At 49.2% G+C, this 13230-nt stretch overlaps 6 protein-coding genes across 6 annotated transcripts; 1 reads left to right on the top strand and 5 right to left on the bottom strand.

The window, feature by feature from the left end:
• Nucleotides 1-307: 307 nt before the first annotated feature.
• On the bottom strand, nt 308-2359 carry J7337_013608 (uncharacterized protein; the record flags this gene model as incomplete). Its single annotated transcript, XM_044831091.1, has 9 exons — nt 308-445; nt 502-710; nt 760-877; nt 922-1050; nt 1205-1234; nt 1290-1800; nt 1854-2078; nt 2132-2208; nt 2258-2359. 9 exons carry the CDS (start codon nt 2357-2359, stop codon nt 308-310), a joined length of 1539 nt encoding a protein of 512 aa, XP_044674366.1.
• Nucleotides 2360-3108: 749 nt separating this feature from the next.
• J7337_013607 (uncharacterized protein) lies at nt 3109-4944 on the bottom strand (the record flags this gene model as incomplete). The annotated part of the gene is made up of 4 exons (XM_044831090.1): nt 3109-3266; nt 3377-4091; nt 4140-4701; nt 4835-4944. 4 exons carry the CDS (start codon nt 4942-4944, stop codon nt 3109-3111), a joined length of 1545 nt encoding a protein of 514 aa, XP_044674365.1.
• A 290-nt stretch (nt 4945-5234) lies between these two features.
• J7337_013606 (uncharacterized protein) lies at nt 5235-6929 on the top strand (the record flags this gene model as incomplete). The annotated part of the gene is made up of 1 exon (XM_044831089.1): nt 5235-6929. One exon carries the CDS (start codon nt 5235-5237, stop codon nt 6927-6929), a length of 1695 nt encoding a protein of 564 aa, XP_044674364.1.
• A 163-nt stretch (nt 6930-7092) lies between these two features.
• On the bottom strand, nt 7093-7887 carry J7337_013605 (uncharacterized protein; the record flags this gene model as incomplete). The annotated part of the gene is made up of 2 exons (XM_044831088.1): nt 7093-7607; nt 7668-7887. 2 exons carry the CDS (start codon nt 7885-7887, stop codon nt 7093-7095), a joined length of 735 nt encoding a protein of 244 aa, XP_044674363.1.
• A 355-nt stretch (nt 7888-8242) lies between these two features.
• J7337_013604 (uncharacterized protein) lies at nt 8243-10384 on the bottom strand (the record flags this gene model as incomplete). The annotated part of the gene is made up of 2 exons (XM_044831087.1): nt 8243-9935; nt 9984-10384. 2 exons carry the CDS (start codon nt 10382-10384, stop codon nt 8243-8245), a joined length of 2094 nt encoding a protein of 697 aa, XP_044674362.1.
• Nucleotides 10385-11366: 982 nt separating this feature from the next.
• J7337_013603 (uncharacterized protein) lies at nt 11367-11759 on the bottom strand (the record flags this gene model as incomplete). Its single annotated transcript, XM_044831086.1, has 1 exon — nt 11367-11759. The coding sequence occupies one exon, from the start codon at nt 11757-11759 to the stop codon at nt 11367-11369; it is 393 nt and encodes a 130-aa protein (XP_044674361.1).
• Nucleotides 11760-13230: the final 1471 nt, after the last annotated feature.

Below are 13230 nucleotides of genomic sequence, written 5' to 3'. Positions count from 1 at the left end.
AATATGGAGAAAAGACCTGAGATCGACCCACGGATACACGGCAAAATGTCGTCGCGTCTTCATCAAAGACATCGGCTAAAACGGCTCGGGCCAACCAACAGACAGATGTTTCAGAACACGAGAAGCGCATAAATTTCGTCTCGCGTATATATTACAAGGGAGAAGGAAATGATAGGATCTCGTTGCGCTTTTTGTTACGAATGAACGATGCAGGGGTTGCAAGCTGAACATTTTACTGAAACCAACAGAGTTTATATCACAATCCAGTCCTCAAACTCTATTCTCTCGCTACTTTTCAGAGATGTAATTAGGACTTGCCGGGGGCTTGGATGTCTTCCACGTCTTCGTCATCGATTCGTTTTGCGCGACGTGCTGCGATGCCGACATCCTCGACATTGGAAAAGTCCGCGACACCAAAAACTTCATCCATACGTTCCAGTGAGATCTGTGAATCACTCGAGTCAGAATCTGGGTGAGTATATGCAGGGAGGAGGAACTTACGCCCTTGGTCTCTGGAATCCAGTATGCAGCAATCGCCATGAATAGGTTGAACGACCCAAAGATGAAGTACGCTCTCCATGGATCGTGTAGAAGCATGACTGGCGTTGACTTTGATACTGCAAGGTTATGCACCCAGTGAGTAAATGAAGCGAGGGCAACGTTGTATGCACGGAGTCGATTCGTTGGAATTTCAGAGACATAGATCCATGCTATGAGAATTAGTACAATGGTCGGAGCACCAGAGCCGGAGGAACTCACAAACAGGGCCCCAACTCATGTTGAAAGCCGCAGCAAAGATGTATATCATAGCCAGAGCAGCGATACCCGCGGGAGGAGGATGATCCCCCTCTCCAGGCTCAGGGCCGAAGCGGAGATACTAGCAACGTCAGCGGAAGTCAAGAGGTGGAACGAATTCCATACAAAGCCGACAAAGAACATGCAGAACGCTTGGATTGCACCGCCGAACATGAATGACTTGCGACGGCCGAGGGAATCGGCGAGGAAGAAGATGAAGATCAAGCATGTGACGACTTTGACGACGCCGTAGATCTTGATATTTGGTGTCAGTAAGTGACGAGGGAGGAAGCGGTAAAGATTCTTACTCCTTGTGCGAACAGTGCTGTTGTTGTACTGCTAAGACCCAATCCACTGAAGATCTATCACCCATTAGTGCAAACCTCGGGAGCCTTGAAAGTCGACTTACTGTAGGTGCGTAGTAGTTGATAGCACCAGTCTACACTTCGTCAGCAACCATTCGTCCAGATCAAGTAGCTGTAGGAGCAACTCACGCCAGTCCACTGCCCAAGGGTAACAATAGCCACCGTCAAAAGCGCTCTCTTCCTATTCCAAGACAAAGTCCAGCACTCCTTCTGAATCGCCCAAAACCCCGTATCCTGCATGATCTCTCTCTCCTGATCAATCTGCGTCTTCAGCTCCAACAGTTCCTGCTGAATATACGCATGGTCCACCGGCAATTTCCTCACATCTGACAATACAGCTCCAGCCTTCTCCCACTGATCTCGCGAAGCTAGCCAACGTGGTGATTCAGGGCAGAAGAGCATGCTGAAGAAGAGTAATGCTGGACAGATGGATTGGCATCCTAGGGGGACCATCCATGTTGCTTTGCCGGGGAGATGCAGAAGGGAGCCGTAGTTGATGAAATATGCTGTCATGCCGCCAAGGACGAGGAGGAGTTGGAAGAAGCCTACGAGAAAACCGCGGATGGCACGTGGGGAGTTTTCAGAGACGTATGTTGGCGCGAGCATTGTTCCTGCGCCGAGACCGAGGCCTTCGACGAATCTGAAGCCATTAATATCTACTTGTGGTACAGGGGTTGATATCATGGAACTTACCGTCCAATGTAAAAGACTGAGAGGTGACCGTAAGAGAAGGCTTGCATGATACCACCGACGAAACCCGTCACCGCAACAAGAAGCAGCGCTGGTTTTCGACCCTTGCGATCAGCGAATGGACTGGACAGGAGAGCTCCAGCGATTGCACCAGCTTGCATTGTCGTGACGAGGTTTCCTGCTAGATCAGCTGCGTCTTCTTTCGGCCGAGTGTCAAGACCAAACTCCCTGTGCAGCCTGCGTCAGTAGGGGTCCCATTACAAGGCAGCTTTGAAACAAACCGTTTGAAGTCTGGCATAGCCAGCACGCCACCAATGATACCAGCATCAACTCCAAACAGCGCTCCAGCAAAACACGCCTATAAATGTTAGTCCACTATCCCCGGATTATGGCCACGGGCATCCTACCGAAGCTGTCAGAGCAATGACACGCCAGTTGTAAATCTCCGGCGGGTCAACACGGATAGCATCATTGCGCACAATGCGCCGAAACATGCCATGTATCGTCATATTCACTCACTTCTTCTTGGATAAAAGATCAAAGAAGGATTGACGATAGGAATTAAGCTTACGAGAGCAACCATGGTTTTAAGTAGTGGAGACAATAAAGGTCCAACATCCTCTTTCGCGGGAAGGCAAACAAACATAATGCGGGGTGTAGATCATGTCCTGGGGTAGAACTTGTTGCGGGGAGTGTCGGGCGCGTGATTCGATGATGGGCTTGGCGGATGAGGCGGGGAGTCTCGGGAGGAAGGGTCACTAATGTATATGAAAGCAGATATTGCAGAATAGAGGAATATTGTGCGCTGTTTGCTTGGTTTATTGAGGTCATTGGTTGGAGTATGCATTATCTCGGAGCTTTTTGCGTTGGGGGCTGAAACGGAGGCTGCCTATTGCGGTCGCAATATGACAAGTCACCATGCATAATGTAACCTCTCTCGTATATTCGTTCAATTCAGTATCTCGGCAACAGAATCTCATTGCAAAATGCACTTAATTGTGCATTAGGGGTATCACAAATCACATTCAACACCGCCACTATCGTACCAAATCTCGCTGTTTGGTATCCCGACAACGCAGCATCACTGATGCTGACTATCCCAGAGCGAATCCGGATTCTCCCAAATCTGCTCCAGTTCGGATCTTAATGAAGGTGTAGGCCAACCACATCTTTTCTGGCATGTATCCAGCATTTCTACTACGCAGTCTCGTTCTCGGGGATTCTGCATGAACATTCCAGCTGCACACGCTGTCAGTTACTACAAGTCCAACCATTGCATCGGGGACCTACCAATGAAGAGACATTGTGAGGACAGCATGCTTGATGCATCCTCTGTAAGTGTCATGCCAATGCCACAGACCATTTTAATGTTCTCTTGGATCTCCTTCTGGCGCTTGAGAAGGCCTTGGATGCCGTCTAAATGGGGTTCATGTGCTGTAATGAGAATGCGGGAGCAATGATGAAGCTGCACTGCGAGTCCTGCCTCAATTAACACCTGACCCGACTTCACAATTGAGGCTGCTTACCGAAGCATTGAGGATGTATCAAATGTGGCTGAAACACTTCACTCTCCCGATTTCCCATGGTTGGCAACGCTGAGAATTCAACTGTCAAATGAGACCGCCACTCATCCAACATCTTCCTCAGCGCCTTGGCCCAGCCAATCCTCCCCGTCAACCCTTCTACCTCAGCAGATGAATCAACGGCGCAGAAGTTGATTACTTGCGCCATTATCCATACCGCACGAGAAGCTAACTCATGACTGTCTAGATCCGCATATCCCTTCTTTGGCATCCATGTGCTATATGTTCTCCTCTTCTCTCGAAAAGCAACCCAGATATCTTGTCGTAGCCAAGCCCACCACGTCGTACTTTCAAGACTCGATGTCTCAACCTCAATCTGGCGCGATCTCAAGATCCAAAAGACTCCTTGGAGATGTTGCTGCCAATCCTTGCGCGACCCTCGTAGCATCTCATACGTTGAGACCATAAGCGTCGTAGCCATGAGTTGCTGACTATTCTGATACGTCGAATAACGCATCGCTTTCTGAACGTAGTGTAATGTTTGGTAGTAGTACTGTAGAGCGGTATTTTGAGACGGGCGATGGTTGGAAGGGATGGTTTCGTCAAGGGATTGGTGATAGCATGATAATGCGAGGATGGCGTTGAGAAGACCTGCGTTGCGGACTGCTAGATGGGGAACTCGGGTAGAAAATGTCCGAGCTGGGTCGAACAAGTCAAGCTGATAAGGGATCAGTATGCATGTTCATGCAGAGTGTGATCGACGTACCCATGAACATATGCGGTGCAGAAAGTTCTGAAACAAGGTCTGTTCTCGATCGAGGAGTGATATGCTCTCCGAGGCCTGCCATAAGCTTTCTTCAGAACTATTTGCTGCATGATTGTTGACTGCATCCCGGGTCGGCGGTTGAGTATCGATAATCCTTGTTGCTTTCTGCAATGGCGTGATGTCGTTGTCTGCTTGACCATCTGGTGATGTGTCGAGTAGCTCACCGTCAAGACCCATCGGTGCATCAGTGTCTGGCAAAGCTTCGTTTGATGCATCGTTTGTAAGGATGCCGAACCATCGAACTGCAGCGACGCTGGCTGATGCTGCCGGGGTTGTCGAGTTGGAGTCAGATTGTGCTCCAGACCAGTCATAGCAAGGCAGCTGTTGTGACTGAAGATCCGCATCCCAGTTCAAACCCTCGCCGACATGAACATTCTGAGCAGCACCAAGACCGACATGAGACTGTGACGCAACAATCGATCGCACAGTCTGCGTCAATTCATCTTGCGAAGTGATGATCTGTCCCAACTGTCTCAGAATCTCAAGACTCGCAGGGTCAAATCTACCTCATCCATCAGAATATGTCTTGCAAGCAGTGGTAAACTCACGTAGAATGGTCTTTCTCAGTATTATCATACGAACACGATATATTCAACGACGCACAGAATCCACATGTCGGCTGCACGTTGTCGCACTTTGTCTTACGCGCTCTGCACACATGACACGCCTTGAGACTTCTCTTCCTGGGATATCGCGGATCAGACGCGGGTTGACGCGGTCGCTTGCGTGCATTGTCCTCCGACATTGTAAGGATGTAAGGATCGGGGACATGTGAGATTACTTCCCGACGAGTTGAGGGGGCAATGTCTTGGCGGTGTTGGTCATGAGAATGGGATATGCACGTGCTGAGCAACCCCTCACGGGGAGTCTCGGGTATGGGGAAATGAAACGCAGATCTGGGGAGATCGGCGCGAGAAGGATTCTGTGAGACGAATTAAAACAAGCCGGTTCCCATGCTTGCTCGATATTTGCTTTTGCAGGTCTCAGGTCGTCATTTATTGAGTTGATTGTTGGCCAACTTACCAGCCACCTAAGATGGGCGAACTCTCGGAACCTCCCAATGGCCATGTCAAAAGCAGCGTCTCGTGGCAGACAGCTCATTTAGAAACCCGACCAAAACATTTCTCAACAGATATCCTTATCGCAGGCGGTGGCTTGGGCGGTGTCGCAGCAGCACTCGGAGCTCTCCGTCGAGGCCGCCATGTCTTTCTCACCGAAGAATATGACTGGCTAGGCGGCCAATTGACAAGTCAAGCTGTGCCTCCTGATGAACATACCTGGGTTGAGCAGTTCGGTATCACACGGTCTTATCGAGCACTTCGTGATGGCATAAGACAGTACTATCGCGATAATTATCCCTTGACAGAAGAGGCCAGACGGAGGGCCCAGTTGAATCCTGGGGCGGGACATGTCAGCAAGCTTTGTCACGAGCCAAGAGTCGCAGTGGCTGTCATCGAAGCCATGCTCATGCCGTTCATCGGCAGTGGGCTTCTCACTGTTAAAAAACGTGCCAAGGCTGCTTCTTGTGAGATGGTTGGACAAGTTGTGAGATCTGTCGAGTTTCGAAACCTCGATGGTGGAGGGACTTTCGCTGTTGAGGCAAAGTACGTGATTGATGCTACTGAGTTGGGAGATTTGCTACCTATCACCGAAACGCCGTATGTGACGGGCTTTGAGTCTCGGAAGGATACAGGAGAACCTAGTGCGCCGGAGGAAGCACAGCCCCAAAACTCTCAAGCTGTATCGATTTGTTTCGCCGTGGATCACATCGAGGGCGAAGACCATACAATTCCCAAACCTGAGAGATACGACCACTGGAGGAGCTGCCATCCCGATTTCTGGGGTGCACCGCTACTTGGTCTCAAGGCACCGCATCCCCGAACGCTTGAGATAGTTGAGCGAGAATTCACCCCAAATCCCAACGATGACCCAGCTTCCGTGGTCTCAGACCAGAGGAAGTCAGGAGGAGACATGAATCTGTGGACGTTTCGACGCATTGCAGCTAAAGACAACTTCATCCCTGGGGCATATCGCTCAGATATTTGCCTTGTCAACTGGCCCATGATCGACTACTTCGAAAAGGCCATCATTGACGCCCCAGATAATGAGCTGCAAGAGCGTCTTGCCGAGGCTGCATCTCTATCGTACAGTATGCTTTACTACCTCCAAACAGACTGTCCTCGAGCCGATGGAAAGGGTACAGGATATCCCGGCCTGCGATTGAGAGGTGATATAACGGGTACAGAGCATGGTCTTGCCATGGCCCCTTATATCCGCGAATCCAGACGCATCAAAGCTGTGACCACCATCGTGGAGCAAGATCTCTCTCTCGACGTTCGCGGTTCAAAAGGTTCAGTGCACTATCCCGATAGTGTCGGCGTCGGAATGTATCGTATCGATCTCCATCCATCCACCGGCGGTGATAACTACATCGATGTAGCCTGCTGTCCTTTCGAGATCCCACTTGGTGCTTTGATACCGGTTGAGAGACCGAACTTTCTCGCAGCGTCGAAGAATATTGGAACTACGCATATCACGAATGGATGCTACCGGTTACATCCTGTGGAGTGGAACATTGGAGAGGCGGCGGGGTTGTTGGCAGCGCATTGCTTGGATAAGGAGTTATCACCGCATGAAGTGCAGGGCAAGAAGGAGCTGTTTAAAGACTTTCAAGATATGATCGTCAAAGAGGGAGTTGAGACAGAGTGGCCTGATGTATCTGGATACTGATCGGGGTTCGCAGAGACGTTATGGTAGGTAATGCTGGGTTACAGGATATAAGAGTCTCATACTAAGATGTAGATGATGGAATGAAAGACTAGTAAACTTTGACTATAAACTGCTCACATGACATAGCATAAAGGTCAATTCTATAGCAGCAGGCACTCGAATCTCACTCATATGGCTTCTGCAGCTGATTACCCTCCACCTGCTCCGCAAACTGAGGAATGTGAGTAGTATGGCACCAAGGCTTCAAGCTCTCCTCCTTTCGAATAGTAGCCGCAAAGCACCCCAGCCATCCCTCACGTGGGAAGGCATTATTGACTTCCGCGCGCGTCTTCTTATGAATTATCTTTCCGAAGTCCTTGACATTTGGATGGTCACCCACGTTATCATAGATCGTAGCTAGTTGGATGAGTTGCCCGAGAAAAGTGATATTTCCCTCAGTGCCGAGGTCCTGATGACGGATTATAGTCTCGCAAACCGCTTCGGCCTGGTCTTTGGTAGAGCCAGTTTCTTGAAGGAGATTGAGAGCTTGGAAACCACCTTGAAACTCGAAAGAGAGGCGGGTTGAAGACATGTTGTCGTCGGTGGTGCCGATATCATGGAGGAGGCAAGTCAGTGCCAGGGTTGAGGGAGAGAGAGCATCAGCATGCTTTGGGAACTGCTGTCGGAGAATGACAGTAGCTGGCAGCAAGACCCATTAGTACACAAAACTCAATTCAACCGAGGCGGCCATTGACTTACACCAGTAGTAAACTCTCATGGAATGGCTATAAGTCTGCTTCAACAACTTATCTTTGGCATGTTGCTGTGTCTTGTTGACGATTGGGTCATCATCCGGGAAGTGAACGCTATGAACGTCAATGTACTCAGGTTCATTGATATAAGGTCCATTGCTGAAGATCTTTCCGGCATCGACTGGGACAGCAGTCCATCCATTTGCAGCAATTTCGCTGGGGCTCATATTGGGAAGGGAAGAAGTAATTGGAGGAATCAATCAGGATGAGTGAATTGAGCAGAGTGAAAAAGAGGAAAGGGGATTGAGTGATAGTTGATATCAATAAATAGGAAAAGTCTGCGCTGGATTTCTAATCAAGACTATCAACCTGAGGACGTCGTTTGAGGGGTAATATGCGACTGTCAACCTAAGGCCGTCGGTTTTGGAGTTTTTGGTCTCGATGATGATGATTTGTGTTTATGTCATCATGCCCGCTTACATGCGTCATTCACACTAGGCTCAGACTTCACATTTATTCAGACGCAAGTTCTCGGTATAAATGATAAAAAGATTCTGAGTGAAATACCTAGCGCCTGTAAATTCAGACCTTTCCGGCCACAAGCTCATACGAAGGCGGTGGAGCCTCAGACGTGGGCAGCTCGATCTCATGCCGGACAGCTGGAGCTGAGGGACCTGCCTCAACCTGTCTTGGTCGAAGAAGTTCCTGTAAATCCTTTCTACCCACAGCCTTGATGAAGTTGACAGCTTCTTGATTCTCTTTGGCTGCTGGATCAGCACCGTAATCCATCAACTTCGCCGTCAGGTTATAGTCAAGTCTCATTAGAGCTAATTTCAGAGGCGTTCTGTTCAGTCCATCGACCTCATTGACATCAACACCTTGTGCCAGCAGTGCTTCGACAGTGTTCTGACGGTTGACATCGATGGAGTATGTGAGTAGAGTTTGGCCCGAGAGCATGCGGACGTTTGTGTTGACGGCTCGGCTGAGAAGAGCTTGCACCACTGGGGTACTGGGCATTTCGACAGCGTGACAAATAGCTGGCAGACCAAAGATGATATCAACCGTTTCAGGACTCGCACCATTCTCCATCAGCATATTCATAACCTCAACCTTCTCATCGTTATTCAAAAACGGGTTCCTGATAACCTTGATGAGAATAGGTTGCTGATGTGCATCCGTACCCTCAACATCAGCACCTCCTTCGACAAGTTTCTTCACGATCTGGAATCTCTTCATTCCAATAGAAGCCTCTAGGATGCTCGTTCCAAGAATATTCAACAGCCTCGCACTTGCGCCCTTGTCGAGGAGCAGCCCAACCATGTCAGCGTTGCCGCTCTGAACTGCTGTGTAGAGAATGGTCTGTTTAATAGCACTTTCGGCATTGGGATCGGCGCCGTGACTGAGGAGGATGTTGGCAAGTTCGACATTGCCCTTCTTAACAGCGTATACAATGATCTCCTCGCCTATTGCGTCCTTTGCACATGCGTTGGCCCCGTGCGCAAGAAGAAGGCGGGTAATCTCGATGTTGTCGGTCTTGACGACCTGGACAATGACCTCCTCTCGTCTCTCGTTCTTTGCATTAACTGGAGCTCCATTCTCAAGGAGAAACTTGATACCGTCGAGGTTGCCTTTAGCAGCAACATCAACGAAGTACGGCCTCCCAGTTTTTGATTTGCCGTGTACACTTTCGCCTGAATCTATAAGCATCCTCGCGATCTTGAGACTTCCGACAGAAGCAGCCTTGAATAATGGCGGTAGCTTGTTGCTTTGTGCTCCAGCTTGTAGAAGAATACGAGCGGTTCCAACTTGATCGTATCTTATGGCGCACTTTAGTGGTGTATCCCCATCTTCGTTTCGACCGTTGACGTTTCCACCTTGGGTGATTAGGCCGGAGACTTGTTGCTCGTCCCCACGAGCGGCGGCTTGACAGAGCGTTGAGACCAATGGATCATGCTTGCGGAAGCTTGACGTAAGGGCTCTGAAGAACGAGGAGCTTTTGGGGGGGCGACAGTTGTTTACCGGACTTTGAACGAGTGGTGAAGACGTTGATGGTGATGCTATGGGCGACGATGTTGCTGTTGATACAGGCTCTGGATACGAAGGTGGCGCTACTTCTTTTTCCGCGACAGGCATTTTCTCGCTGTTGGACATTTTTTCCTTTATGGCAGTATCTTTACCTGCTTTCACAAGTCTTTGGTTCATAGCCGACTTTACTGCTTCTTGAGCTTGATGGGTGAAAAAGGCTGCGCCTGATGGCCCAAAAGACTCGTCCTTCCTGGCGGGGTATTAGACACTGAGTCAATGTGTGAGACTGACAACGTACTTGACGAGGGGAGTGCAAACTTCGAGCATGTAGTTGTAAACAACAAGACAGCCTTCATGCGCCTTCAAGAATGCGCTGTCTGATCCCGCTGTATTCTCTGGCTGCCAACTAGCCAATTGCATACGTAGAACTTCCAGTACCGTTTCATAAATCGTGAAGAGCGGAGTGAGGGTCTCTCGAGTGTCGCGGAGTTTACGGCTGTCGGGTTTGGTACGGAGGAGCTCTTCCAATTCAGCAAGTCTGCGCTTCAGCTCCTCAAGACCAGATGATATAGTCTTGAGCTCAAGAACATGCTGTTCATCTCGTTCGACTAGGTCATCTGCAGCGGCCTCACAAGCTCCTGTGCGCTTCGAGATGGACCTGCATAGGTTGATGAGATCGATGCTGGATGTCGCAGTCATACTGATGGGTTCTCGCTATTAATCTCGCTATTGATGGCTGATAGGTTTGGGCTCGGTCTGTTGATATATAATGCGAGGAGGTAGCCAATGCTTGGCAGTCAGATGTTATACCGTAGTGTGATATTTCGGCCGAGCTTGTTGTGAGTTGATGACGATGATTGACAGGGGCTTGGACATGGATGCGTGTTGCGGCGTAGCATCGAGACTAACCACCCTACCCCATGCTTCTTCGATGTTTACCTTCACCAGACCAGACCTTTCACATTAGTCTATGTCGCTAAAACCGTCATTAAATGTGAATCAGTCTCTGATAGGGATACAGAGATCCCTACACTTCAGCATCTGTTGATGCCACTCGCAGCAGCCAAGTTTTCAGAAACGCCCTACCGAATGCCTTATGCACCTCAGTGGCTTGGCACCACCCAATGTGGCATAGCCACTACACATTCGATCCTTCGCCCAGGACGTTTTGGGGAATCCTTTCGAGGCGGCGGGAAATGCTTATGGGCTGGCAACCTTCTCGAATGCGTCGCTACCAAGGTTCTTTCGTGGACGCGTCATGCAAGTAGGACATGAAAGAGCTGTGGCTGGTCTTGCAATTGAATGATTTGTGAAATGTCTGTTTCAGGCCGACTCGTGGTTCTGTGAGTTGTTACTTAAAAGGCTGCTGGTGAAACCTCTCTTGTTGGGGGCATTGGCGATTCGGTGTCATCCGAGGAACTGCCTGAACAAGGGCATTGTAAGCGACATGGGATGGAATAATAACAACATTATAATAAGTAGCCGTGTGATTTATCGCAAAGCGCAGTGTGGGTTCATTAGACTATCGAAAAGAACGCCTCTATAGGCAGGTTGGCTCACAATTTGCTATGTTACATTGCCAATGTCTTGTTGATACTTCATCCAACGACCCAAAGAACAGCAAAAACAAAACCAAAGGCCCATCACTCTCTAAGATGACTACGGCATTGGTACTCATCGTCTACTTCTTGACGTTTCCTGAGCGGGGAGTGTGGTTGGGGTTCCTGACAAGAACACCCGGCTCGAGGCGAGGGTCCTTGAAGCCCTCCACGACAACGATGTCTCCAGTGAGCTTAGCCTTTCCCTTGGTATGCTTCATGACGGCCTTGACCTCAGTGTCCTTCATGACGATGATGAAGCCTTGGTTGTCAACCTCTTTGGTATCCTTCCAGACAGCACGAGGGCGCTTGGGGGCGGCATGGTCGATGATCTCGACATAGTCGTCAGCGATGTAGTCGAGCTCGATTTCGAAATCTTCGAGGGCTCGAACAGACTCTTCAACTTCCTTGGGGACGGCCTCGCAGGCCTGGCTCTTGGAGTCAGCCGCCTTCTTCGAGGAAAAGAAGCGAACCATTTTGGCGGTTGGTTTTTGGCTCTGAAGCTCGGTTGTCAGTATTGAATTCATCAGGAGTGGTGGAGTCTTGGTTACCTTTCAAGGTTTAGTGTTGCGGCTGTGAGAAGTCCTTTTTTATTGAGGCTTCGTTGTTGCTTTGGGGAAGAAACAAAGTCAGGAGATATATTTTGGTGTTGCAGAAGTGAGGAAGTGTTTGCTATTGAGGTATGGTTTTGGCTTTGGGTAAGAAGAAATAAAGTCAAGAAATGAGTCTTGATGCTGCAGTTGTGACCAAGTGTTCGTTGCTGAGGTTTGGTTTTTGATATGGAGAAGAAGAAACGGCATTCAGAGGTGAGGTTCTGGTGGAAGGGCATACCTCGGTGAAGAAGAAAGGTGAATGAAGACTCTGATGCCACTTTTAGAGACGAGCGTGTGCTATTGGTCATGGAAGAGAAGCCGTTTGAACAGACCCATTGTTTGCTTTCAAACGGATGAAACTAGCCCCCGTGACACTGGCCTTTCGAAGGACAGACAGTTAAGTCGAGGCTGCCAACTGTTGACAGTGCAAGATGCTTGTCTGTGCAGAAATACGCAAATGCTTCCAAAGCACGTTTTCTAGTGGAGGAGACGAAATACCAAGGGGATCGTTCTTACGCTGACCACTTCTTTGATAGAACACACGGAACTGTCCACTCAATCGAATGCGAACATTTGGGATGGCTTGGCTTACTGCAAGTATTGTGTGTGTGCAGCTTCTCGGCTGGAGGCATTGTTCTTGGACATGCCTTTGAAATTGATCTAAGATTAGCTCAATAAAGTGCTAGCAAGAAAAGTAACTCTGTAAGGAGTTGTTTCTAGCTTTAGCACCAAGATATTGTCTCTACTCTTCTCCCGTCATTATATCGCAATGTCTCTGGTTGGACAATCCATTGAAAACTATTATGAACTGTCTCGGTAAATGGAAGACCCAGAATGAGGAAGCAGCAATGTAAGTCGAGAGTAATGACCTACTGCACAAGACTGATATGTATGGACTATCAACCTTTGTGAGTAAGTGTCGTTCCAGTGTCGATGATCACTGGTTTGCGTTAGCAGATATTGGTAAACGCCCAAGGTTCCTTTCAGGGGCATTCGGTTGTTACCCCTGCCCCTATTTGTTCCAGTACTTTGCAACCCAAGAGACAAGACACTCGATTGTTCAATGATACACCTAGCCGCTACTGGCGCCCAAATTTTCGAATATGAGGTCAATTTGCAGACTTGAAGGGGTCAGTCCGTTGCATGCTGTCATTGGTATTTATAACCACCAGAGCTGCGTTTATCTCTTGCTAAGAGGGCGGCCAGCCTGGAGGGTAGTTGGGATAGTTATAAGGAGGTTGATGTGGATGTGATGGGACTTGAGGGATACTGGGGTAGTTATGAGGGAGCACTCCGGGGCGAAGCGGAGGCCTGCCAATAGGAGGACCAACAGGGGGTAAAGGTGGAGGCAGCA

Source organism: Fusarium musae, chromosome 11 (assembly GCF_019915245.1).
Source record: "Fusarium musae strain F31 chromosome 11, whole genome shotgun sequence".
In the NCBI taxonomy this organism is placed as follows: Eukaryota; Fungi; Ascomycota; class Sordariomycetes; order Hypocreales; family Nectriaceae; genus Fusarium; species Fusarium musae.
Note: the sequence above shows the minus strand (reverse complement) of the source record. Positions and strands in the feature narration are given on the sequence as shown.